The 26,020-nt window shown below is 39.8% G+C and overlaps 1 protein-coding gene across 1 annotated transcript in view; it reads right to left on the minus strand.

Moving 5' to 3' along the window:
• col24a1 (collagen type XXIV alpha 1) overlaps positions 1-26,020 on the minus strand; it is an 88,219-nt gene that overhangs the window by 2,189 nt on the left and 60,010 nt on the right. The window contains exons 26-58 of the mRNA XM_085387357.1: positions 25,938-25,991; positions 24,554-24,607; positions 23,953-24,006; positions 22,786-22,839; positions 22,639-22,683; positions 21,873-21,917; positions 19,079-19,132; positions 18,344-18,397; positions 18,176-18,229; positions 17,958-18,011; positions 16,696-16,749; positions 16,210-16,317; positions 15,695-15,748; positions 15,403-15,510; positions 14,885-14,938; positions 14,309-14,362; positions 14,111-14,167; positions 13,317-13,370; positions 12,664-12,717; positions 12,041-12,094; positions 10,846-10,899; positions 10,051-10,158; positions 7,773-7,880; positions 7,544-7,651; positions 5,249-5,302; positions 5,076-5,138; positions 4,779-4,832; positions 4,553-4,588; positions 3,615-3,650; positions 1,863-1,889; positions 986-1,051; positions 711-879; positions 521-630 (exon numbers count right to left, since the gene is read on the minus strand). Coding sequence (XP_085243483.1) covers positions 521-630; positions 711-879; positions 986-1,051; positions 1,863-1,889; positions 3,615-3,650; positions 4,553-4,588; positions 4,779-4,832; positions 5,076-5,138; positions 5,249-5,302; positions 7,544-7,651; positions 7,773-7,880; positions 10,051-10,158; positions 10,846-10,899; positions 12,041-12,094; positions 12,664-12,717; positions 13,317-13,370; positions 14,111-14,167; positions 14,309-14,362; positions 14,885-14,938; positions 15,403-15,510; positions 15,695-15,748; positions 16,210-16,317; positions 16,696-16,749; positions 17,958-18,011; positions 18,176-18,229; positions 18,344-18,397; positions 19,079-19,132; positions 21,873-21,917; positions 22,639-22,683; positions 22,786-22,839; positions 23,953-24,006; positions 24,554-24,607; positions 25,938-25,991 — 2,166 coding nt within the window. The remainder of the gene's footprint in view (positions 1-520; positions 631-710; positions 880-985; positions 1,052-1,862; positions 1,890-3,614; positions 3,651-4,552; positions 4,589-4,778; positions 4,833-5,075; positions 5,139-5,248; positions 5,303-7,543; positions 7,652-7,772; positions 7,881-10,050; positions 10,159-10,845; positions 10,900-12,040; positions 12,095-12,663; positions 12,718-13,316; positions 13,371-14,110; positions 14,168-14,308; positions 14,363-14,884; positions 14,939-15,402; positions 15,511-15,694; positions 15,749-16,209; positions 16,318-16,695; positions 16,750-17,957; positions 18,012-18,175; positions 18,230-18,343; positions 18,398-19,078; positions 19,133-21,872; positions 21,918-22,638; positions 22,684-22,785; positions 22,840-23,952; positions 24,007-24,553; positions 24,608-25,937; positions 25,992-26,020) is intronic.

Genomic DNA, 26,020 nt, shown 5'->3' on the forward strand with positions numbered 1-26,020 from the left:
AGATTAAGCAGCCTAGAAAGGTGTTCTTTGCTCAGCTGACACAAAACTAGAACTCCTTGGCTAAAGAGAGTACAAGGAAGTACAACCCTCTGTCATAGTTTTATAATTTTGTGAATAATTTTGTTTCAGTGTGCAAAGTAAAATAATATAAGCATAATGCAGTATAGCAAAATAAAACTAACTCTAAATGAATCAAAATGAAACTTTTCTTGTACTGTCAGTGTTAAATACTATGGTCTGAATCAGGGGTTGGCAACTCCAGGCCTTGAGTGCTGGTGTCCTGCAGGTTTTAGATGTGTCCTTGATCCAACACAGCTGATTCAAATGTCTAAATTACCTCCTCAACATGTCCTGAAGTTCTCCAGAAGCCTGGTAATGAACGAATCATTTGATCGAGGTGTGTTGACCCAGGATGATATCTAAAACCTGCAGGATACCAGCACTCAAGGCCTGGAGTCGCCCACCCCTGGTCTAAAGTAAGAGTAAAAGTGTCCTTTTTTCCCCACTCGTTCAGTGTTACCTTATCAGTTGACACTGGATGTAAACAAGTCTGTCCCCCTGCTGTAAAGTTGCAGAACACCTGGAAGGCATCAGACGTACAGCCCAGGTTTGGATCAACCCAGAACCAACCTGAAAAGAGAAGAATATTAATATTAAGACCTGCTACCTGTGCAAAATAGTGTCTTCCATGTATGGGTGAAGACACTCACCGTCTTTTAACTTGTGCTGGCAGTCCAGCAGGTCTTTACAGACACGAGCTGGGTTCTCCTTTGTCCCGAGAGGCTGTTTGATGCTCTCGATCACACTGCTCAAATACTGTAGAGTCTTAAGTACTTCCGTGTTCTGGTCTGGCATGCTCATCTCCATATTCTGGAAACTCTAGTTAAGTACGAGGATGATAACACTGTGAACTCTCAAGTTTTAACCTGACTTCACAAATCTACTAATCCATAACTTCTCTACCCATCCTTATAAAGTGCTTCACCTCAGTCCTCAGGGCATCATTGGAAGCGGATGGACTGTAGACTGCTAAGTCGTCATATAACACCCTCTGTGGATTAAGAATCACCATATTCAGTTCAATGAAAACAATTCAGTGCCTTCATTATTAAACTGAAAGATTTTAATCTGTCAGCTTGCTCATTGATTAAAGTAAATATGGCAGCAGAAAGACATGTCCAGTTTAGTGAGAAAACTTTAACAGCGTCAGTGTACACTTTAATACCACACAAGGGCAGAAAAATAAGTCTTGGATCAATAAACAGCCACATTCTTGATTTTGGCTGCGGGAAAATTAACAAATTCCCCTCAGTATAAACACCACAGCGATCACTGAATGTGTGTACACAAAAAAGGCAGCTGAGTTGTTTTAGGGGGGTTCTTGGAACTGTTTGAACAGGAAAAGGTCATGTAGAGAGCAGAAAGCTGCATGATATCCAGAATCTGGGACAAACAAGAGTAGCCACGCCAGAAAAGGCTTTGTCAGTGCTACTGAAAAAACAATCACAGGGATCTTAGTTATTATTGACATACACCATTTGTTGGCTCATCTAGAGTAAGACAGGAAACAGGTGCTTGTCCTGGTTCGTTCATACCCTGCCACTCAGAAAAAAATGGCTTGTATTACTTATTTTTTACTAAAACGTTTATTTAAGCTTGAAAAAGCACATATCTTAGGTTTCAGGAAAGAAGAAAGAGAGAGATGTAACTCATTTACCCCCCCAACCACAATGAGATATAAATACCTACAGGCTAGGTAATATATATTCAAGAACTGTACATCATTACAACATCTGAATTTTACATTAAAGCAAGACTCCTGCTGTCTAGGCAATCTTGTCTGCATTACACAAAATACTTACTGTTGGACCAGGAGCGCCAGGGGGTCCCTGGGGTGGTAGAAAGAAAAGGACAAAATGAGTAACACACACACAGAAATGATCTCATTGTGGTTGCCATCATTTCACTTTTTGGTTTGTCATGTATGCGCCAATGGACTCTGAAGAAAATGTACACTGCAGGAAAATGGTAGAGTGTACAACCACAGAACTGCCCTAACCCCAGCTCGCCATGTCATTCTCTGAAGTCTTGAGTCACTTCTCACTTCTTTACATTTTGCTTCCAAGGAGACAGATTTGGACTCCAGGCTTTCTGTAAATCTTTCAGAAGTTTTCTTTCGACACTGGCTGCTTGTTCACTTATTTTTAGTCTAGTTCTTGCGCTTGAACATTTTTGGAGGAATGTTTTGTTGACGTTGTTTTTTTGTCTGTTTGTTGAATCATTAAAGCATCAAAGAAGCATCTAGTGTTATGTGTAGACCAATTTTAAATTGTTGCCGTCCCCAAAACACAATTTGTGGTGAAGGTGAAGAAGAAGAAGAAGAAGAAGAAGGTGAAGAAGAAGAAGAAGAATGAAATGAAAACAACGGAATTAGAATCAAAACAATGGAATTTGAATGAAAACAATGGAAGTTTAAAACAAACAGTTAGAATGAAAACAACGGAATTAACATGAAAACGACGGAATTTTAATGAAAACGAGTAGAATTATAATGAAAACAAAAGCATTTGAATGAAAACAATGGAAGTTTAAAACAAACAACAGAATTAGAATGAATAGAACAGTTTGAATGAAAACAACGGAATTTCAATAAAAACAACGGAATTAACATGAAAACAACAGAATTTGAAGAAGAAGATTATTTGAAAGGGTTTCTCCAAGACTCAGGAGGTGAAAAAGAAGGAGTTCAAGAAGAAGGTGAAGAAGAAGGAAAAGTATGGTCAGCATAAAATGTTTCTGCACTTTTGCAACAACATAGTGAGCTATTAACTTAACATAGTATCTGAAACTTATGCCCTTAAGAAACAGGACAAAATCCAACAAAGACCTGACACAGTAAAACAATGGCAACACCAAATTTGAATCTAAATCATTATCAATATGTAGGGGGAGAAAGTCAGGAGAGAGGTACCACAGGGAGCGTCTACAGCAAACTGTAAAACATGGTGGAGGCAGAGATTTTGATCTACCATGCAGTACCATTTGGAAAGCATCTGATTATCAAAAGCTTTTTGACCTTATTCAGCATGGAAATGATCCCAAACATGCTGCCAATGCGGTGTAATCATACCTGGATACACACAATGATGTCAATCACACATGGACTGGTCTCCCCAGAGACCTCAACATTATTGAGGCAGTGTTGGATCATCTCAACAGAGAACAGAAAGAAAGGCAGCCCAACATCCAAAGAAAAGCTTTGGATGTTCTTCAAGAAGCTTTATGAAGTTCAGAGTGTGCTGAAGAATAAAGGTGGTCATACCAAATATTGATTTTCAAACACATTAAAAGCCCACAAACTGAGTTTTTGCCTTTCATACTATATTTCCATGCATGTTTGCACATTTCCATAAATCCTCGCATCTATTTCTTATTTTCTAATAAAATATAAAGGAATGAGAGGTGACTCAAAACATTTGCACTTCTGTATATTTGACCTGTGAAAACTCTCATTCATAATTGTTCATAATCCAAAATAACAGTGAAGTATATACAGTAGTTCTGTGTATACAGTAGGAATCATTCTGTAAAGTGATAGTGTAGTTAGCACTTACTCTGGGTCCAGGGCTTCCCTGTGGTCCCTGAGGCCCCTGAAAGAGTCAGGCACATAGAAAATACGCATTAAAATGGCTAAAATGATTACGATACACATACACTTCTACATAAATAACACACACGACGAAAAATAAAATAGATTAAATAAGTGCAGCCTCACAGTGAACAGAATGGAAGAGATTCGTGATTCATCTTCCTTCGAGCGCCTTGAAGCGACTGTTGTTGTGATTTAGCGCTGTATAAATAAAATTGAATTGGACTGAATTGAACTGAATCCTTCTGAGATGCTCTGTAGAGCGACAGTAGTATCACACACATACTGCCCCCTCTGGTGGACTAGGGACAAAACATTGGTGCAGCTGAACTTCATGATGTCTGTAAGTGGGATCTCAAGTCCTTTATATCCATACCATATTGTGAGCACATTTTAACAGCATCTGAGTAAAGCCTAGGATTAGAGGCCCATTGAGTACAGTGTGTTTGCGTGTGGTAGGGTGAAATGCAGAGGGATTTGCAAAGAACTGACAAACTAACTACCACAACCGAGAAGTGACTGTGTGGATTACACTGCGGCTTTCCCTGCTAACATTTTGTCAAGGCACTTCCTCAGCATTGTTTACACAAGAGGGCCCCACACTGCGCTCCAGGAGAGCGTGCTCATTATGACTCAGCCATAGCCTTAGCCTAAAGTGTCATACAGCACCGACACTTTAAGAAAGCCGTAGAAACAAAACTACCACTACACCCTAGCTCACATTCATGTAACTTTCATCATCTACAGCTCTGTTTTTACACGCACAAACGGCTTTGAGGTGGCCGCTAAGACAACCGAGTGTTTCTCAGTCAGGAATGTTTGACACTTTGGCAGAGTGCAATCATGACATAATAATACAGAAGACTTTCCAGGTTTTGATTAAAGGGTTTGATTTCATCTCACCATTTCACCACCGTTTCCTTTTGGACCCCTTGGCCCCTGCAAAAAAGGATAACATAGCATAAAGACACATACAGCACTGTATTCCAATCTGTATTATCAATTAACTGTCTTTATTGGAAATTAAACAATACATACAGTGAAAGTCTGAATGTCAGAGTGTAATAATTCCTTTTTCTTTGTACAAGTCTTACACACACACATACACAAAATGAGAAAAAAAACCTACAGGTTTTCCCATTGGACCCATTTTTCCTTCAGGGCCTAGAGGTCCAGTGAAGCCCTGGAACAAACAGTGACATTGCTGAAAAAGCAGTAAAAACATCTATAAAGACTTCAAGGTGTACTGCACATGTGTCTACATTCATGTTCTCTTCATAAACACTTTGACAACAGGGAACAAAACAGAAATGTATTTATATTTCTGAAAGTTCTTTCCTGAGTGGGATTTGATTTAAAGCAGTACTTCTGAAGAAAGCACCATTGTGTGCCTACCTGGTCCTATTTCAGTTTCTATTAAACTCACCAAAGTACCCATAGGACCTTTAGGACCAGGGAAACCTCTCAGTCCTAAATCACCAGTTGGCCCCTGTTTCAAGGAAAAAGATATTTGTTATTTCTTATTCTAACCTACTCTCCTGTTATTTTTTATCGTTTTTCTATATGCTCTTAATACATGTTGGCCACTCAGTTGTTTACCTTAGGTCCTGGTAAGCCCTGTAAACCAATCATGCCCAAATCTCCAGTTTCCCCCTATAAAAAACAAAAAACACAATATGCAGAAGATGGCTCTTTTAAAAAAAAATTTCTCTTATGTGATGTAATCGGGGCTGACAGCAAATCTCTCAACAATATCCTCAGTAGAATTACGGAGATTTACTCATAAAGGTGGGTGCCTAAGACAAATAGGTCTTAAGACACATGCAAAACATAAAGCCAACACTTATTATTGACAATAGAAAATAAGTTGTTTATTTCTTTCTTCTCCAATGGAGAAGAAAGGAACTTGATATTTGTTATTTAGTATACTGAACATCCAATAGCAAATCTCTAGCCCAAATTCTGGGCCCCATAAGTCTGAAGGCATTTTTGAGGCACAAAATGTGGTTTTAGTGTCAGGGCTACAGTTAGGTTTAGGCTAAGGGTTAGGCATTTTTGATGGTTAGGGTAACGGTAAGTGGCTAGGGAAAGCATTATGTCAATTAGATGTCCTTACTAAGATATAAAAGGCAAGTGTGTGTGTGTGGAGGTGGGGTTGATTTACTTGATTTTTCACCCAGTTTTAATACCAGACACAACAGGGACACTAGGCGAGCCTTATAAAGACCCTTCTTTTCTATTTCAAAAGAACTGGGGCACACACAGAAGACTTTCTGTCAATCTGCGGCAGTCTCAGTGCACACACTCACATGACCTAGACACACTGTGAGGGGATGGATGTCTGCGTCCTATCCTGTGTCTAAGCACATGCCTTCCAGGGTGGCAGACAGTGTTTGTACAGCCAGTCTTCCACATTCTTTAGACAGCTCCACTTTGAAACCGGTGACTCTGGCCCAGAGACTCTATTGACTAAAATGTGTAAAGGGATCTGACCCAAGGGTCTGAGTCTCCTCTCAGTTTCAGGAGCATCAGTGGAGATAACTATAGGAGGGGAGAGCAAGGGATTAAATGCTGTTTCTTTTTTCTTCTTCGGGGAGTTACATAAGTAAAGCAGAGCACCTCTTTTTCAGGTCCCTGGAGTGTGAGGATCTTACATAACTTGGCCTCACCAAGTGGAATGTTTCCATTCCTAGTCTCGCCCAGATAATTTGTTACTCTACTCAGGTTGGAAAAGTGTCAGGCACACATTGAAACCTCACCAAAGATTGGCTTCATATGTCCCTGAAGCTATATTTAGAGAGGTATTAAAGAATGTATATAAGCTTATAAAGCCATATTTCAACAAGTGCATTCCAGTGGAAAGTAATGTATATACTCTACCGGGTACATGAAAAAAAAAGACATGACAAGTATCTGTGAAAAACACACAGGCTGAAATAAAAACTGTATAAATGTGAAGATTAAAGAGTTACAAAATGCGTCAGGCATAGAATTAAAAAAAAATCTATATTGTATCTTGATTTAATATTATGCGATGGAGCTACTTAATTTGATTTTGTAGCACTGTCTCTAAATGTGAATTCAGCTACCAGCATCCTGGTCCTGGGCCCCAGCATTGTGAGTTAGATGGAGCTTGAAGTTTTGGTTTGTTTAGGGGTTACAGTTCATTTATTTAGCGTATTTTGTTGTATTCCTTGTTCCTGGCTGTTTATTCCTCCCTCTGTGTTTGTCCTCTTGTGTCTAGTATTCTGCATTTAGTTAATTTATGTGTCTGTGCTTCCCATCCGTTATCACACTTCTTGCCTCCCCTGTGCCTCGTTGTGAAGTCTTAGAATTTGATATTCTCGTCTTTTGATTACTTCCTGTCCTGCTTTGATAGTCCCTCGTCTCTTGGTCACTGTGTGTAGTTTTGTTTCCCTTGTCTTGCTTTCCCAAAGGAGTTTCAGCTGTGTTCCCCAGTGTTTCCAGTCTCCCTAATTACCTGCTGCGTGTCTATATATTCTCTGAGCCTCCCTAATGCCTCTCTTATTGTTTGTTTTACCCATGAAACACCAGCAATAAACACTGTTTTAAGTTTAAGTCCTGTCCTGCATCAGAGTCATAATCCTGTCTTCTAAACACTGTCCATGATGAACAGAACTGATCCTCAAACATACAGTTAGAGCCAAATGTTTTGCACACTGAGACTGTTTCTGTGCACCACCGCAGTGGATTTTAAATCAAAAAGTTTTTAAATTAACTGTTAAGGAATTACAGCTGTTTTTATATATAGGCCTAATTGTATGTCAAAACTTTGATAATAAATCACAGAACTACCACACAGTTTAAAACAAACGTTCTCAAGTACTATTAAAGATTGACTTCCATTTTAGGACTTTGCTTGCATGTACTCACAGACAGCCCTTTGGGTCCTGGGTCTCCTTTCTTTCCCTGGTCACCTGCAGCTCCCTTCATGCCTTTGATTCCAGGGCCCCCCCTGTCTCCTGGTAGGCCAGGTTCTCCCTGATCCAATAAAAGGTCAATTAAACAGTTTAGGTGCATGTCACAGTAGCATTTTATCTCACCGGAGATGACTTTCTTTTTCACAAAGAAAATGGGTCTTTATAATGATTAACATTTCCACCTTGTGACCTGGCGGTCCCCTTTCTCCAGAATGTCCAGGAAGTCCAAGTTCTCCCATTGGACCTGGCCGTCCAGCAGGCCCTTCCAGTCCCACTGAGCCCCTCTGACCCTACATACACACAAGAGATGATTGAACAAATCTTTGCCAAGGTTAAAAAGGTACTAAAGTTAGTGTGCTTCCTCAAAAGGCACAACACAAAATCCACAAAACATTATGCCACTGTTTAAAACACTACTCTACAATAGTAAATGACATATATAGTGACACATTTGAGGTCTATCTTATGGGTGCCTCTTCTGTTTAAATGTTGCTATTAAACAAATGACACTCAAACTTCTGACAAAGCAGACAAAACCACAAGCATAGTCCTCTGCAAAAGCTAAACACAAGTGTATAAATGCATGTTGGAAAAATCATTTGGAACTTGAGTGTTAGTGGAGAGGGTTATTTACTGATGGTAAATATTGACATCTACTACAATTAGCTGCTATAGAGTACAATGAACACTATTTCCAGTGTTTCATTATATAAACAAAATTCTAAAATTGTTGTGTTGAAGCAATTTTAGAACACGGGTCCTCGACAGCGTATGTCTAAAGGCTGTCCAGAAAACCTGTTAGTGAGTTGTTTTTTACTTTGTAGACCACAGTGGTTTCCTGCTCCATCAGCAGTGTAGGTGAGGCAGCAGGGAGCCTGAGATTTTAGAATAACACACTCAGTGAGTTGTTGCCTCCCATGTGGCTGACAGTGAAGAGACAGGATACTTTAGGAATTTCGGTGGAATTACACCACCAGTGGTTTACTGGATGAAACCCACAGTATGCAGGTGTGGCAAACCCTTAGATAAACCAAGGTCTGAACAATTTACCCTTCACCTTTCCCCACATACAGGAATGCGGGTAAAAGGGGCTATGTGCCATTTAGAAATCATTTTAACTTCTAATCAAAAGAAAATGACTTGGAAGGTAAACATAAATTTGTTGAATTTGAGCCCGAAAGAGACGGATTTTAACTTTTCAACTAATTTGCACACAAGAGGGTCTGTAAATGTCACGAATGGCAGACCAGATTAAACCTAGATAACAACATCCATGGACATCTGGTACTTGGCATGTGATGCATAATCGGTTCATCATTTTATCATATTAGAAATTAATGTTGTGATTCTTTTTAACATGAGCATGAATTGTTAAGTTATTTCCAAAAATTTCATTTATGATGTCACAGTGAATTCTGTGCCAACTTAGGCACAAAGGGCAAAGACGATAACGACAAAAGGATTTATGAAACCTGACAGTTTTTTCTTGGCAGCTTGAGTGAAAAACTAAAACTGATTCACAGAAAAGCTGAAAATTATTTGAAAGGGTTTCTCCAAGACTCAGAATCAGCCGCTTTTAAGCAGCAGTTTGATTTAAAGACTTGAAGTTAAGGAGTGAAGAATGTCCTTTATCAAGTAAAACAACAACGGCCCTCTACTACAGCAGACCTGAAAATTTGCCTTCTTGTGGAGCTGAAAGTAAAAAGTGATGCAATGTCAAATCATTGCATTACTTTTTACACAGCAATGTAAGACATGTTACTATATTTAAATTAGACAGATATAATTTTAAGGGATTATTCACGTTCTTTCAACACCAGTGCAGTTGGGGATGTTACCAATGGGAAACTGTATAGTTTTAGTTCATCTGAAAAGCATCAATGGCTAAAATTAGCCTCACTAGACTTTCATACAACATTATCTAAATGAAAGCCAGACCAGTAGGACTTGGCTTTCCAACTTGGCTAAAAGGCCTTTTGCACGCATGTAATCCCAGTCCACTTTGGCTGCATATATATTTGGAGAGGCCCAAAATGAAGAGGCCAATCAAATCAAACAAGACATTTAATGATCAGTCCAAGTCTCCAGTCCCACTCATACAATAACAGATGGAAGGAGCTGGAGTAAATCTTTGGTCACTTGCAATTCCATGAGTCCCATTTGTTGATTTTTGTGGTGCTACAGAAAGCACGCCGCAAGTCTCCAGTAAAGGAACTCCCCTGTTGACAGTTTAGCTGTGCAACTACGTCTTTCGACTCCTTCTGCGACCAACATTAACAGTGCTCATGGTAAAAAACATTCAACTGAACTCTGCTTTTTAAATATATTTCATTAATGTGAGACTATTGAATTGCCTAAAATAGTAAGCTAATCAATTACTTAAGGCTACCGTAGTTAGCGTTTGCTATAATGTTAATCCCAACACCAAGGAAACGCTGCTGTCTATATGTCACCGATTACCTGTCGACCTTGTTTTCCTGGGAGTCCTGCTAAGCCAGTTGGTCCCGGGGGGCCATCAGGGCCTGGATAACCCTTCATTCCTGTGAGCCCAGGTAAACCAGTCGGCCCCTGTTAAATGACAGTGTCAGTTTCAGCCAGAGGGGCATTTAAAAATACCATCAATCTTTTCGTAAAACATCACTTTCCGTCAATAATCTCGTGACTATATTTACACCTGTGATTCTTCCTCTGATGCTTAGCCTGAAGCACTGAAGTCCACCATCTGGATCGTTAGAAATTACAGTAAAATATTTATCCTGGTCTTCTCTGTCTTCATATTTGTCAGTTACTTTGTCTTTCAGTTACTTCGTTTTATTTTGAAGGTTGGTTTTCTTGTGTGTCTTGCTCTGGGTTTTGTCTCCTGTCTTTGTTCCTTTCCTGCCTGTTTATTTCCAACTGTGTCTCATTGTCAGTCATCCCTAAGCCTGTATGTCTAGTCTTGTCTTTCTCTTTGTGTAATCATCTGCTCCCAGATGTCCTACTTTTGTCTTTAGTGCCTTCCTCATAGTTTGATTTAGTTTAGTTTTTGCATTTTTATTGCAATCATGTTGGGTTTTGGCTTATCAAGTTTTTTAAATTAAAGCTCACATCTGTTTATTTTCTCAATGATCACTGTTGATCTTGTGATTTTTTTTTTCTTTTAAAGGAATGAGAACCGTGTAGACATATGCAATAATTTGATGATGCAGAAGTAATGTAAAGAGGCGGCTGCTTCTCTTTAGGCCATTCACTTAACTGAGCTAATATGATGCTTACTTCAATGCCGGGAGCTCCAACCAGACCTCTTGCACCTTTCTTTCCAGCCAAACCCTAGAAAAACATAAACATGAAAAATAACATGTGCATTAAAAAGAAAACACAAATGTTTTAGTATATCACTCTCTACACAGTAAAAATGTGATTTTTACTATACTTCACAGAGAAATGTTTCAGATTTTAGTGAAAATCACTGAATACTGTTGCAAGAAATGTCCAGTTCAAAACCTTTATGGATACTTTAAAACCATAACAGCTAAAAACATCAACCCAGTGACAGTGATTTATTCATAGTCCCAGAGAGATATTGTTTAAGAAATGCTTTATCAAAGCTGTTAATCTAAAACAGGCAGTGTTTCCTGGCAGGCTGCTAAGTTCTCAGTGCTTCTAAGCATATGGAAATACAAGTTCCATGTTAAGGTATTGCACAAACTTAATTTGAACTCGAGTTTGGCGAAATCCACTGAAATGGTTGGATAGTATGTGAACTGCTTATATAATCACTCTTCTATACAAGCTGTTTCGCATGTGGTGGCGAGTCAGTCATGTCTGTGACACTTCAAGATTACAAAAGGCCGTATGGAACCTGATCAAGGAGCGTCAAAGCTGTTGCACAGGGAAATCATAGTTATGCATAGTTATGCAATTAGAAAGCCTGTGAAGACTGAGGGCTCTAAAGAACATGAGACTAAGCAAGCAAACCTGTTAGTTCAAGGTAGCACATGTTAGTAAAACGTATCTGCATTTTAAGTATCAAAGAACAAAAAGCAATGAGCCATTAATAAACATCAGATTAAATATTTGAGAAGTTTAATGGTGCATTCAGGGTGTAAGGAAAAGCTGCAGTTCCCTGGTTGCTGTCCAAACTTCATTGCTCCAAGCATCTTTTTTTTCTTCAACCGCCTGCTTTCTATCTCGATGAAGTAAGCAGAATTCTACCACAGCTGAGCTAAAATTATCTAGCGTGACAAGCAGCTTAAACATCTGTAGCAGCATGCTCCTGTGGTGACAGCTAAAAAAATGACAAATTGGGGATTTTGGTTAAATCTGTTTGCATCTGGTTTTGTACATTTTCTACTGTCAGGTGTAAATCAATCATTCCACACAGAGAAGAGACCAAATTTAGTGATTTCCTAAACTATTCACATTATTGAAAAGCTGTATTATGCTGTATGTGAATGGTGTCAAGTCTCACCGGAGCTCCTTTTTCTCCTTTTGGGCCTGGTTCTCCGGGGGAGCCTGGAGATCCCTGTGCGAAGGAAGAATACACTATAAAGTAAGTAGAATATAAACACGCAAAATATTATCAAGCTGTGTAGATCTATATAAAAATGATATGCAATATTATGATTATAAGGAATATCCTTGTTTACCCTACTTCTTAATCGAGTCACTTTTAACACTCCACAGCATATACAGTATATCCCACAGTATAGATCCTAATCTAATAGGCATTTTCCTGTTAGGAGAACAATCACACTCTCAAACTGAATAAAAAGTTTTGATTTAAAGACGTACTTATCTGTCACCCTTTGAAAGAACACATTTAGATATTTCATATATTTATCATCACCACAATATGGCCAGCACACAGTAGAGATATTTAACTGTGGGTAAATGTAAAAAAACAACAGATTAAATAGTGTTGCTACGGCTGTGTGGGTTCTCTGCCATTAGGTCATGGTAGTCTTAAGCTTGAAAATAAAAAGGCAACCAGACTTCTTTAAGTCTTCTTTAGCTCTCATCCACGAGCCTTCTTCAGTCTAAAACTTCGGTTTAGTTCTTTGTAAATTTTTAGGCAGCTGTTTACTGACTTACCGGTGGGCCTTGTGGTCCAGAAGCCCCACGAGGTCCAGGGGTACCGATATAGCCCTGAAACATAATTTTCAGATTTGATAAGTAACTTTTTATTTGTGAATAATACATACACATCATTCTCATGTTCTTTACTAAAGAGGGAGCCCAAAAGCATAATTAATGTCTATACCCAAATGCCTCTTTTCCACCTGCAGTAAAAACTCAGAGGCTCCATAGTATCAAAACTAGGATTTTTTTATATTATCTATAACTGCACCGAATTAAGCTATTTCATCCATTTACTTAACTAACCAGTCTGTCTTTTGTCCTGTCTAAGGAAACTACAGAATAATACAACAAAAACAAATGCATCTAAAAACCAAAATGTTTTATATGTTAACGACAATGAAGATTTTTGAATTTGGAGACGAGTTCACAGACTAGCACAGACCCCCCCAGTTAATACGTTGCCATCACCGTGAACTTGTGCTCAAGTGTGTGTACTTCTTGGGAAAAAGCAACAGATTTTCTCAGCCTTATTGCTCGGATTTTGGTAATCCTCTCCAACATGTGTGGTCTGCTCTTCATGCGAAAGGGGCAGCGTGGAGTATAAACAACAATCAAGCAGACTGAGCGGAGTGCCGTGTGTCTGACGTTTAATGGTTCGTTCCTACCTGATAGCCTTCATCCCCCGACTCTCCACGCTCTCCTCGTTCCCCTGGAGGCCCCTGCGTAGACAATGAATGCACACACATGAATGTGCATACTGCATATACATACATGACTGTCTTTTACCTGCACAGCTTCAGGTGAGCTGGGCACCTACTCAGACTCACTCCCCACATATCAAACACATGAATCTCTCTGAACGTGATTACAGGGTACAATAAAGCAGAGGCTGGCATTGTATTGCTTATACTATACACTGCAATTCTGTGCCAACTTGAAAATTCAATACTACTGACGTGCAGACAGCCAATACCTCCAACTGTTCATGCAGTGTAGCCTCTGTCAGTAGTCATCATGACTATTGCAGGGGAAATGCATCTTAGAGAACACAACTGTTGTATGACTGCATGACTCCGGGGTTTCTAAAGCCGCTTTATGCTGATCCTCCTTTGATATTAGTTTAAGAATGAGTCACTGTGAAATATGCTGAATCCTTGTGGTGACTTAGGTATTAGGAAGAAAACTTTAGCTGTGCCCTGTGTGTGAGGTAGCCGTTTTGTCTCTAACTTCTCAGTCAGTAATTAAGACACAGAAGGTTGATAATCGCTTCATGCACATGACAGATTTAGGATAAGAAACTTTAACATTCATTTTTTATCAATGAGTGCATTTGGTGCTAAAATCAGGAGCTGATCAGGATTAACTTTTACATCCAGTCTCAATCTGGTATTTAAATTGCTTTGGATAAGCAGAGCAAGGAGAGTTCAGAATGGAGAGTTTAAAGGAAAGCAAGACCTACTGGTTCACCTAAGGGCCCTGGCAGTCCTGGGGTCCTGTTGTCCTCGCCTGGGTAACCCTGGGATGTAGCAAACGCAAACATACAATCATAGATGAGTGGATGTAGATTGCAGGCAGATAATTTAGTACTTTAAAGAACTCTGAATAACCTAAGAAATCCAGTTAAGGACATAAGTCACAAATTCAGGTATCAAATTACCTTTTCACCTTTGGGTCCTGGCGGGCCAACGGGCCCAGGCTTTCCAAGGTGCCCCTAAAGAAAAAAAAGAAAACCTGACTATTGTACGTAATGGGGCTGCCACACTTATGCTGGCTTTTAATCAGAACTGTTTTTTAGGGATAAACAAAATTCCATATATTATGTCAGATTCAATCAAGTCTGAAGGACTCTAAAAGCACACATGCACACACAGATTCACAAAAAACATTAGCAACAAGCATTAGGCTCTATTTGTGTAGAATTTGTAAAGATATTTTCTGATATCTAGTGTTTTTGAGGATATCTCAGGCTACCGAGAAAAGCAAAGAAGGATGACTGATGTGTCAGTCATCCTTCTTTCTTCAATAACTGTGAGTAAAGTGTTCTGGCATGAAAATCTCAGGGCACTGTACTCATGGGGTTTTGTGCGTTTCTGAGCATGTGCACATATGGTTGTTAAGTTTTCGTGTGTGTGTGTGTTTATCCCACATGGTTATACAATACACATTCATGTATACACGAGTGAAGACAAAAAGACTGTTTTCATGAAACCAAGTTTAGAAAAGAAAAACTTACTGGGTATCCTGGAAGTCCTGGTTGCCCGTCTATCCCCATGACTCCAGGCTGACCCTGGAAGCAATGCAGAAAATGCGAAATAAGGCCTTGAATCAGTCATGGTGCTTCTGCTTTGCTTTTTAGGTCTTCTCCAGATAAATATATCTTTGGCAGGCTTATAAATCGTTGATCCACAGCTATATCAAAGTAGTCTCAGTGGTTCTACTGAAAGGGGAGCTGAAAAAATGTCTGGCATCCTCCTAGCTTGCCATCTCTTACATCTTCTTGCTTTGGTTTTAACAGTTTGCTTTGGTTTTAAAATTCTGAGTTCGATTGACTTCAGCAGTATAAAGAATTAATTATACACAAGATGTGTCTTTTTCCCCTCTCTAGCCCATTATAGCTAAAGGTTCAGCTGATACAATTCCACAGATTCAATTAATTAACAAACATCATAGACTGCAGGCCACACCTTCAATATAAACTGTGGCTTGCAGTCTTCAACACCTACAGTAGTAGAAGAAGAAATGGGACCTTACAGATGTGCCTCGAGTTCCCCTGGCACCTTTCAGTCCTGGCTCGCCCGGCTGGCCGATGTCTCCCCGAGCGCCAATCTCCCCAGCAAGACCAGGAGGACCCCTCTCTCCCTGTAAAAGATTGTAAATATAATTAAAAGACATAAAAATTAGTATTATTAATAAATCTTGCTGTTTTCGTTTTATTGTAAGCAGGTTACTTTAAAAATAAACTATAAGACTAGATGCCTCAGTGGCTCTCTGTGTTAAATGTGCCCTTTGTGTTAAATGGAACTTGGCTGATCAGGATATTTACTTTCTTTCCGTGCCGTCCTCTGTTTCCTGGGGGACCCACTTTTCCTTCTGGACCCTGTAAAGTGATTGCCAGTAAATTATATTGCTTAAAATACGTTTTAAATTATCCCAGAACAGACTCTGTCATATTCTGGATTCTATCTCACTTTATTGCCCGATGTTCAGATTAAACACTAACCAGCAGATACTGATACACTAGATACACTCTGAATCTGCGTCCTTCCCTCCAGATAACAGTGACCTTCTTGCTCCTTGTCACCCATGGCTAGACTTGGATCTGTATCTCCAAACACCAAGAACCTAAGATCTGCAGCTCTCAGACCATGCTACACATCCAAAATCTCTGACAAGGTAAATTTATCAACCCAGTAGCAAAACGTTTTTATTGAAGAGCAGAGTGACCCCTACTGGGAATCAAAGGTATTATTTACAGAAATGTGTCTCTAGATTTCCCTCATTTACATGAAGTTTGCTGTATTATCTGAAAGTTAAACTTTGGGACCAATATTAACTTACACGGAAGCCCTGTTTCCCAGGCTCTCCAGGTGGCCCCAGGGGTCCAGGATCCCCTTCTGTCCCTTTCTCCCCTGGCTCCCCAAAAGGCCCACGCTCTCCAGGTTCACCCTGGCAATTTGACGTAGAAAGAGGAAAACAGGCACACAAGAAAAGAGTAAAAGTAAAGACAATTCAGCAACAATAGAATAAGCTTTTATTATATTACCACTAGAAAGATGGAAGATTTGGGGCAAACTAACATTACTTTCACCCGCTTCCGTAGATTTTAATATCATACTCAAATCCAGTGTGAAATTAAGTGGATATACTAAGTAATGCAATGAGATTCAATGTACCACTGGGATGACCTATTTTGGAATCCTGAGCTAATCTGCGGATGTTCTAACATTTTGATTTACTATCATAGGGTCAGTCCTGCTAAAATAAATCTTTTGCCTCCCTGGTTCATTTGATCAGAAATAATCAAGAACACACAAGTCAACAAACCTTGGCTCCATCTTTTCCCTGAGGTCCGTCTTCACCAGGGGGACCGGGAGGACCCTTAAAACATAAAAACAGTTTTAAATACATCTGCTGTAAAAAGTTAGAAATCAGCAGTTCCTATTACATCTCAACTCAAGTGCCAAGAAAACTACAATGCATCTATGAATTTTTACTTCAGTTTTAATTGGAGCCGTTTATGAAATAGACATTGATTCTTAGTAACAGGCATGCTGCTTCTGGAAATCCTCGGCAAGTTTAAATAATACTCTGCACAACTTCACATCCCTTGGTAACACAAGATTGTTTAATAATTTGTGTAACCTGTGGTTACGTGTGATAAAAAAAAGCTCCCAGCCCGACCTAATCCAACCTACTGCATGCATGCATCCTCAAATATACTTGCACATCACTTCAATGTGATGAGAACTAGACTTTATCTTGTATTTATAATGTGTTTGTTTAAAACAAAAATACATTAAGGGATAATTATTTTTGCGTAACCAAAAGGCAAAAATCATGCAGCGCTCTCTAAAATGGAAATAGATTCATGAAAAATTCAAATTATGTTGAAATCCACAATATAATCATTTAAACTATAAAACCTAGACCTCATAGAACATCTGCACTGGTAAGATCTCCATGGAAACAACCATACTGCCACATGTCACATATGATCCAGGTTTTTGTTTTCCATCCAAGTATTTGATAGAAAAGGATTGCAGATTTAGCTCGCTTCCTCTCACACATTTTACATAATCAAAATAGTTTTAAGTACATATGAGGAACTTAAAATACATGAAATGATGAAAGGAAGATAGAGACTGGGGCATAAAGTGCGTGCATGTTTGACAGAAGCCGCTTGGCCCCTCTGCTGCTGACAGCTTATATCCAGTACTCATGGGCTGCATCGTGCCATTCTTTGCAATAAGCCTCGACTTAATGAAACACTTATCTAACACACAATGTTTTTGAATGGATCTTGCACAGTTAAGCCCTGTCATGTTAAAAAATCTGCCCACGGACAGCCAGCCATTCAAAGCTCTGCCTAATTCTGTGCACAACACGGGAAGATGAAACTAAAGCAGTCTGTTCCATCTACATATATATATAGTTTATACATCACACAAACACTCTTGTATTTCTACTTTCTTCTGGCAAGCGGATAAAACATCTCTGTCAGAATGAGGGGGGTGAGTAAATATACAACTGGGTTAGGGTTACCCGAACACAGGGAAGGAAGGGATTAGCAAACTGCAGTCACTCACTCTCATTCCCTCCTGCCCCTGCTCCCCTTCAGCTCCTGGAGGCCCAACATCACCCTACAGGGAGACAAACCACAACAAGAAGCTGGCTGGAGGTCAGAACACACTTACATATTTGCATCACCCGCTGTTTCACTTTCAATGAGCGTGCCCATTGATTTGCAAATTAGTGGAGCAGGAAGAAGGCAAAGGTTCAAGAATTATAACAAGACAGTACAAACCTTTTCCCCTGGCTCTCCAATGGCACCTGGTTCTCCCTCTAAGCCTGGTAAACCCTACAATGATGGGAAAGAGAACCATAGGCAATATTTCATTTGTATACATTTGGATAGGATTGTCAAATAATACTCATAATCAATAAAGCATCATGAGCATTTAATGTAAAGTACTTCAGGTCCTTGTTCTCCATCAGGTCCAGCCTCTCCAGCAGGTCCTCTGGGTCCCTGAAAGAAAAAGAACCACCATGGCTAAAGCACACAAACACAATGATTCAGGAATCTCATTAACTTCTACATCAGGAACTTAAAACAAAATAGAACAAAATAGATATAATAAAAAATTCTAGCATGTAATGCCCCAACTTTTAATTATATGTCTAGTCTAGAAAAAGAACTGAGAGATGAGATTGAATGAGTCTGAAATAAAAAGACTGAAGACCAGCCAAACACACAAGATGAGACCTATAACATAAACCGAGCATCTAGCATTACAGAAAGCTCTCACCCTTATAAATATCTGTATCTGACTGTTTGACATTCCTCCTGCCCCTGTGGGGACTGAAGGAGTTCCAGGCAAATTAAGAATTTGAAGACTAAGCCAAAAAGGGAGGCACAAGGTGGGGAGCATTCAGGTGTGGTGAAAGCAGAAGAGGGAAGAAAATAAAGAATATCAAATATATACTCCCTCCCCCGAAATGATTCTCTTTCTGCTAAGATCAGAGCTTCTCGTGTGATTTAAACTGTAACAGCTTCTCCCTCGCGAAACTCGTGCGAGCATCTACGGGCGAGCGCGTTCTCCCCGCTGTCATTACATGTTCTGCTGAAGGTGTTTTTCACAGCATGCGGTTTGTTTGCAGTTTCCTGTAACAACCACATCAATGCAGCAGGAAAAAAGCACATACTTACTGGTTCACCTTGGGCTCCCCTCTCCCCGGTGCTGCCTGGAATACCTGGTTTTCCCTGGAAACATAATCATGAGCTCAGTGGTGATTCACTCAAACATCCTGTGTAGTTAACAGAAGTCATGCACGGCTTCTCGTCATTACCAACACCACCATCATTATCACCACAATTTCCCGTGTGGCCACACACACGCGATGGCTGAGTTTAATATTTCAAGGTTGCCTGACAGCTACAGACACAACACAGAAACTCCAGGATGAGACTCTGTTTGTCGTAGTCCAAACATTGTATAGCCAAGACACTCCAATTATGTGACCAATGGCATTTGTTTTTATGCCTGTGAGCTAAATTTGCAACATCAGAAGTTTTGTGGCTCATGAAGCAGAGCAGGTCATCTGCTAATTTAAAGGTTGGTGGTTTAATCCCTGGCTACTCCAGTCTATGTGCCAAAGTATTCTTGGGCAAGATACTGAACCTTGAGTTACTTCTCGTGCACTTATCGAAGAAAGTATTTAGACACAAAAAAAAGTGTGTATGTGATGAGACATGAGGTATAAAGTGCTTTATACAAACAAGTCAATTTACTATTTAATTCAATAAGGTAAGTCCTTTGGATATTAATTTAGAGCAGCATAGCTGGTTAAAGTCCAATAGTCCCAGTCAAAAGGACATTCAACCGCTAAAAATCATTTACTGGCATTCCTGAATGGAAACATAACTGTAATTTGGCATCTTAATCCAGAAATAATAACATCATTTACCATTTACTATCATTTTGATTAAAGAGCTTGTGCACAATGGTGGTTTAACCACTACAGAAACATAAAAAATGATTTTGTTAATTCCCAGTGCTGTTAATTTAGGGCTTCTGTAGCATTGCTTCCGTCTACTGAAAAGGTTAGACACAAGGGAAAAATATGTTTTCAAACTGTACACGAGGTGAGTGAAATGAACTAAGGGGAGAAGTACAAAAAAGCACAAAAGCCAATGACAATTTTTAAAGTTCACTTACTGTTTAAAAACAAGAGCCAGTTAGAGTAATGGGCTAAAAAAAGAGCGTGGACCACAAAAAGATTTATGAGCAGCAGTCACAACCACTGTCAGCTGCTTTAACTTAACAGAACTGCCTTCGACTGTGAGCTTCATGGGACATGACATCACAGATAGCATCGTTTTCTCGCTATGACTCAATTGGTTCTTTTTTCTCTTTTTTTTTTTTTGCACAGAGAAAATAGGAATTAGAATGAGTTACAAGTTTTGAGAGATATTTTATTGGGCACAAGATGGCGCTAAGACGTCAGAGTTGGAAAAATTGAAACAATGCTGCATCTTTGGCAGCAGCAAGGAAAGGTAGAGAAAGTTCCTTTAAAAGAGTGCAGTAGCAGCAACAGTGGGACAAAAGCTACTGTCAGCAGAAACTCCTCGCTGTGAGGTGAGGATGCAAGCTGTGTTTGGAAAGCACACAGGTTGAAACAAGTCCCAAGTTTGTGCTTGATGTCCCGTCCAAAGGATGGCACGAATGTACTGAACGAGTGTTTCACTGTACCGATGGCTGACTGAGAGAGAGAACGCAGGCCCAGACGCGTCTTTGTAGGTGTTTGTCTGATAAGAATGATTACCAACAATCCCAAAGCGTCAAATGTTCAGCCAAGACATGATTTGTGGGCAAGTAAAGAAGCTCATTTGTCAGTGGTAAATGAAGACAAGCCAAACAACAGCACGAAAAGAAATGAAGGTGATAAACAGCATATATATCTATATCTATCTACATATACACACATACATACATATTAGAGAGAGAGAGTAGCGAGCTAGACAGATAGATATGACTGCTGTGAAGATCATCACTCCATAATTAACCAGCCCACATGGAGCCATTTTTGATTGTGCCACTGATCTCTGCTGTTTACATGCTTTTGCCATCTGTTGATCAGTTATTGCAGCCTTTCGCAATGCATCAAAACTGCAATTCATCATTTGATCAATAATTAATTGTAAAGACCAAAAAAGGGTTGGAAAAAAAAACAAAAAAAACAACAACCTAGGGCTCCTAAAATCTGCCAAAAGTCTGACTGTGGCGTGACCTGCTGCATCTATTTGTTCAAATATCCCACTGAGTATTTACTGTGGTCACAGCTTTTTGATCAAAAACACTGAAGTATAATTGTTCCACTCTGCATGCTTAAAAGTATCCTTGGTGAGATACTGAAGCCTGAGTTGCCCTCCATGCTTTCACTGGAGTGTGAACGTGTGAATGTTAGATATAGCGAGCACTCAGACATAGAAAAAAGTGCTGGAATGAATGGGTGACTGAGCAATGTTATACAAAGCACTTTGAGTGATGAAACAGAGTAGAAAGGTGCATTCCATTTCTCTTAATAAACCCTTATCTAATCTGCAACCACGAACTGGATAAACAGTTAAGAAAATGGATGGCTGTGATTAAATGAAATGAAACAGGTCTGGATGAATGTCTTATTTGGACTTTGAACACTGTAAACGGGCTTAAAGTAGTGAAGATTTACTCCTTATTTCTTAAATATAAAAGAAGGAAATTGTGTTAGCAACTGAGACATAATAATTTTAGTACCGCGCAACGTGCGAAACCTTGAAGTCATGCCAGACGAGCAGCAAGGAGCGCATCATCACATGCTGATGAAGAGCGCAGAGTGTGTATTGTTAGTGCAAATAAAAAGATTCTTCATGATAGCTTTAAAGTACTATTCTACACTGTTGCTTCTCAAAAAAAAAAAAAAAAAAAAGCTTTAAGAGACAAAAGGAAAGAAATATTACTCACAGGCTTCCCAGGAGGGCCTCTCTCTCCTGGATTTCCAGCCTTGCCCTTCAAGAAGAAAAATATACATATGAATGATTAACGTGTATTGAAATACGTTAGGTTAACTCAAATCAAACCCATTACCATGTCTGATGGTGATGCAGTTCCAGCTACTACCGCACAGCAGAAAGACGGATGTTTGACATTGACCGCTCAAACATCGAGTTTTAGGGAATTTCTCCCATATGAAGACAAAAATGTGAGTGTTTTGCAGGAGGAATAAATAAATGTGTTGTTCATTTATCTTCAACTGCATGATGGCGCAAAACAGCCCAAATGTTTACTTTCATCCTGCTACTCTTCAGCTTATTGAGATCAGGTTTCTTTTACTACAGACCGCCAGCAGCACAGGCGAATTACATTTGCGTCTAATCCAATACATTTGCAACTAGACCAAAGCCTCCCTCTGAAGATAAAAACTGCTTAAAGTCTGATGGAGCTTGTGCACCGGGCAAGCCGTTGTTGTTCTTGATGCTGTTTGAAATCAGACGCACTCGTGACCTTTCCACGAAGTGAATGTGCATCTTCAAGAAGGGGGGCGTGCTTGTTGGCTTGTCCGATGAAGCTGGATGACGCATATTTTATGACTTTTTTTATTATTCTTGGCTTCAGACAAATTAAGCTACGTAAATGTACTCAAAGGCCTTCAAGTATATGTAAAACACACAGCATTCCCTGTTTCTCTCTTATACAGATGTGAAAACACGTTGACCTAAAGACTACTTACTATTAAGCTTGGCTCTCCTTTAGGTCCGATCTCCCCCTTTTCACCCTGAAAAACATACCACCGTTTGGAACGAGATTTAGGATAAAGCCTCAGCTAACACACAGGAATTAGTGTCAATTTCCTACTATATCTATACCATGATGTTACCTTGATGCCCTCAGGACCCAGTTCTCCCGGTGGGCCATCTGGACCTCGGGGTCCCTGTGCAAAAACAAGACGAGCCACACCACTGAACATCACTCAACAAAGAAAGAACAGTACGTTGAGCATCTAAGCTCTCACATGCCAACTATGGGTAATGAAACAGCACCACCAGCAAAGTAATTAGTCTGTATTGTTTGTCTGTTTGGGGAGGTGTTCCAGCCTGATGTAGCAGCCTCCCACCCCCACAGAGATTCAGGGGTTTCACAGCATTGTAGCGCCACCATACAGAGACAACGATCTATAACACCGACACCCTCAGCCCCCCTCTTTTTTTTTTGCTCCTGTCCATGCTTTTAGACCTTTCAGCTTATCTCTCCATTGAGTCTTATTTTTATATCTCTTCCTTTGAGGACAAATCTGCTGCTATTTTGCTTGAGCCTCTCGTGTCACTCTGCTCTTTTATCTTCCTTGTAGGATTTATCGTTATATTCTTTTTCCTTTTGTTCACCTCTCCAACCTCAGTCTTGATTTAAACACCATTGAGTCATTTGGAAATTTGGAAAAGCTGCTTATGTGTTAACAATTAAACGATTCTTCGGGGACTTTTCTAAATGTCAAGATACAAAACAAAAGAGTTTGTTTCCAATCAAATAAAAAATCCAATCTTTTTTTTGAGGGCAAACAGATTTCTGTTAATACCACAGGACTGCAGTAATCTTATTAAAAGATAGCAGGACATGCCGTGGCATGTATATCTGCCAAGTTGGTTCAGGATTTAAATTTGCTTCCTCTTTAATTTCTGCTGCTGCAGAATTTAAATTCTTAGAAAATCACAAGCACAGAAACCAGAAACTGTTCTTTTGCCACCTGTAGGTGTTGTTCTTCTCTCTGCCACACGATGTCCCACCAGCATTAAATCACCTCACTGGTTTGACCTTACAATGATGTCTTCTAACACTAGATTCATGGTGCTTGTGAAACAGTTGTAATTGCACCTATAAAGAAGCTTGGGCCATGTGGAACGACATCCACATGTCTTTTAATTGCTTCAAGCTCTGGTTTATGGGAAAGAAGATGTGATGTGAAACAGACAAACCAAAGGTCTGATGAGGGAAGTTTTTTTTAAGGGACTGATGCAGCTTGTGCCCAAATGTTACAGTCTCCTCTTACCCTTCTACCCTTTGGCCCAGCAATGCCTGGACTACCCCTCGGTCCCGGTGGACCCTGTCAGAAAAAAAAACAGTGTGGATATAGAAGTGAAATTAGTGAGAACATAGACCAGGAAATTATAAGAAGAAGGGAAAAAATAAGAATAAAGTTTGAAGGTTTTCATAATATTTGGTGGAGTTATGGTTATAATATTTAGATAAAATAACTATGCATCTTCTAACCACATCATCACTAATGCTGTGAACCTACGGCATGCTGCACAAACAGCTCGGTGGAAATGATCTTCAGCCAGTTAGACGCACTGTTTACTGCTCCACGCTAAATTGTGAGAATGGGGGAAACTGATGTATCAAATAGCCCTCATAAACTTTGGGTGTTTACAAAGATGAGCGTGATCCTTCAGCACAGTTTAAGGGCCCAAGAAAATCTTGCAATTTAGGTATTTACAGACATCCAGCCGAGACACTTGGTACAGAAGATGAGATTCATTAATACACAGGGAGCAAAAAGTACTCAGCAAAGGAAATTGATGACAAAAAATACACATATAGGGAGGTATGCATGAGGTTAAAATCCTGCATGTTTTTGTTGCTCCACTTACAGGTGCACCTTGCATGCCGATGTCCCCTGGGCTCCCTGGCAACCCTGGATAACCCTGACACCAAAAAGAAAGGGGAAAACATGTCACTCTTTATTGATATCATTTTTAAAAAGTAAAAGCGGTAACACGACATAAAATATCCAGGCTTATCTGCACTATGCTTTGGGATCAGCAGCTAATCTGGGGCAGCGGTGAACAGAACTGTGTTTCATATTATGTTGTCTTAGAATGGGCTCCAGGCTGTTCGGTGTTGTGGTTCTCACCCACATTTTACAGTATTTTCCTATAATTATCTATGAGGGAATAACACCCAAAAGTCAAAGAAAGTCACTAAAGACTAGAACACGTTCCAGAAAATGCTAATCCTGCAAATTGTCTTTGAACAGAAACAGAATTTCTGGATAAGATCATTGTAATCTGTGATGATTACACAGCACAAGCCTCTAAACTCAACCTCCACTCCTCGTTAATGTGGCTACATTACACCACCAACTGGTTCACACAAATCACTGCAATCCCTCTCGCAGCTCACAAACATCTCTCTCCTTCTTAGCCAAATGTGCACGCTAGCCTTTTGACTGCCACCAGATTAGTTAGGTCAGGCCTGGGGCCCAAAGCCACAGACATGGAGTCAATCCAAGGCCCCTGGACAGTGTAGGATGTAGGCCAGCTTCTCTTGAAGATTCATGCAGCATTACAGCACATATAAGAAACACTGCTGCACTGGACACTGTTTTTACTCAGTCTCAGTAACCCACAATCAATGGGCACTATGTTTACTCAGTTTATACACAGCTAGGTTAGGTTTTGGCTCTCTTTAGTGTTACAATGAGGTACAAACTGTGAATGACTGTTAGTGGTCTGCTACACTGGTCAGATTCTCCATGCCTGTGGGTAGCTCTAACTAATCCTTCAGTACATTCGATAATATTACCTATCTAGAGATTAGATAGGTGTCTAAAAGAGCTAAAAGATTCTCGTAATCTCCAAGAATATAGTATCTGCACGTTTATTTGCAGCAATACTCTATATTGTGCTGCTGTCAGTATATTACTGCAAATTTACAGTGAAAGGTTTCACTATGCAAACACCTTCAATAACAACACTGTGGAAAGATCTATTTTGCAAACATTTGTACCTTCAGAAGTTGCAACACGGAGTAATCTGGAACTTGGGTCTCTAGAGGGTCTGCCTTCATTTCCAGGAACTAAAACATGTAACATCTGCCAAAGCTTACAGCCAGCATCGCTTAGTGGTTCGAATTTAACTCATCATCTTTAGCCATTAGTTTACTGTTTTAGTCTATTAACCCTTTTACCGTAGGTTTGTGAGCTGTCAGACAAGAAACGGAGAGCTGCAGAATATCCTGAGTGACTGCACTTACCCTGGGCCCCTTCTCTCCGGCTGGACCTGTTGGACCTGGTGGTCCCCGGTCACCCTGGAGGAAAAGGAAGAGTTGATCATTAA

Source organism: Rhamphochromis longiceps, linkage group LG17 (assembly GCF_057381845.1).
Source record: "Rhamphochromis longiceps isolate RC_006_pf linkage group LG17, R_longiceps_female_GT1.1, whole genome shotgun sequence".
In the NCBI taxonomy this organism is placed as follows: domain Eukaryota; kingdom Metazoa; phylum Chordata; class Actinopteri; order Cichliformes; family Cichlidae; genus Rhamphochromis; species Rhamphochromis longiceps.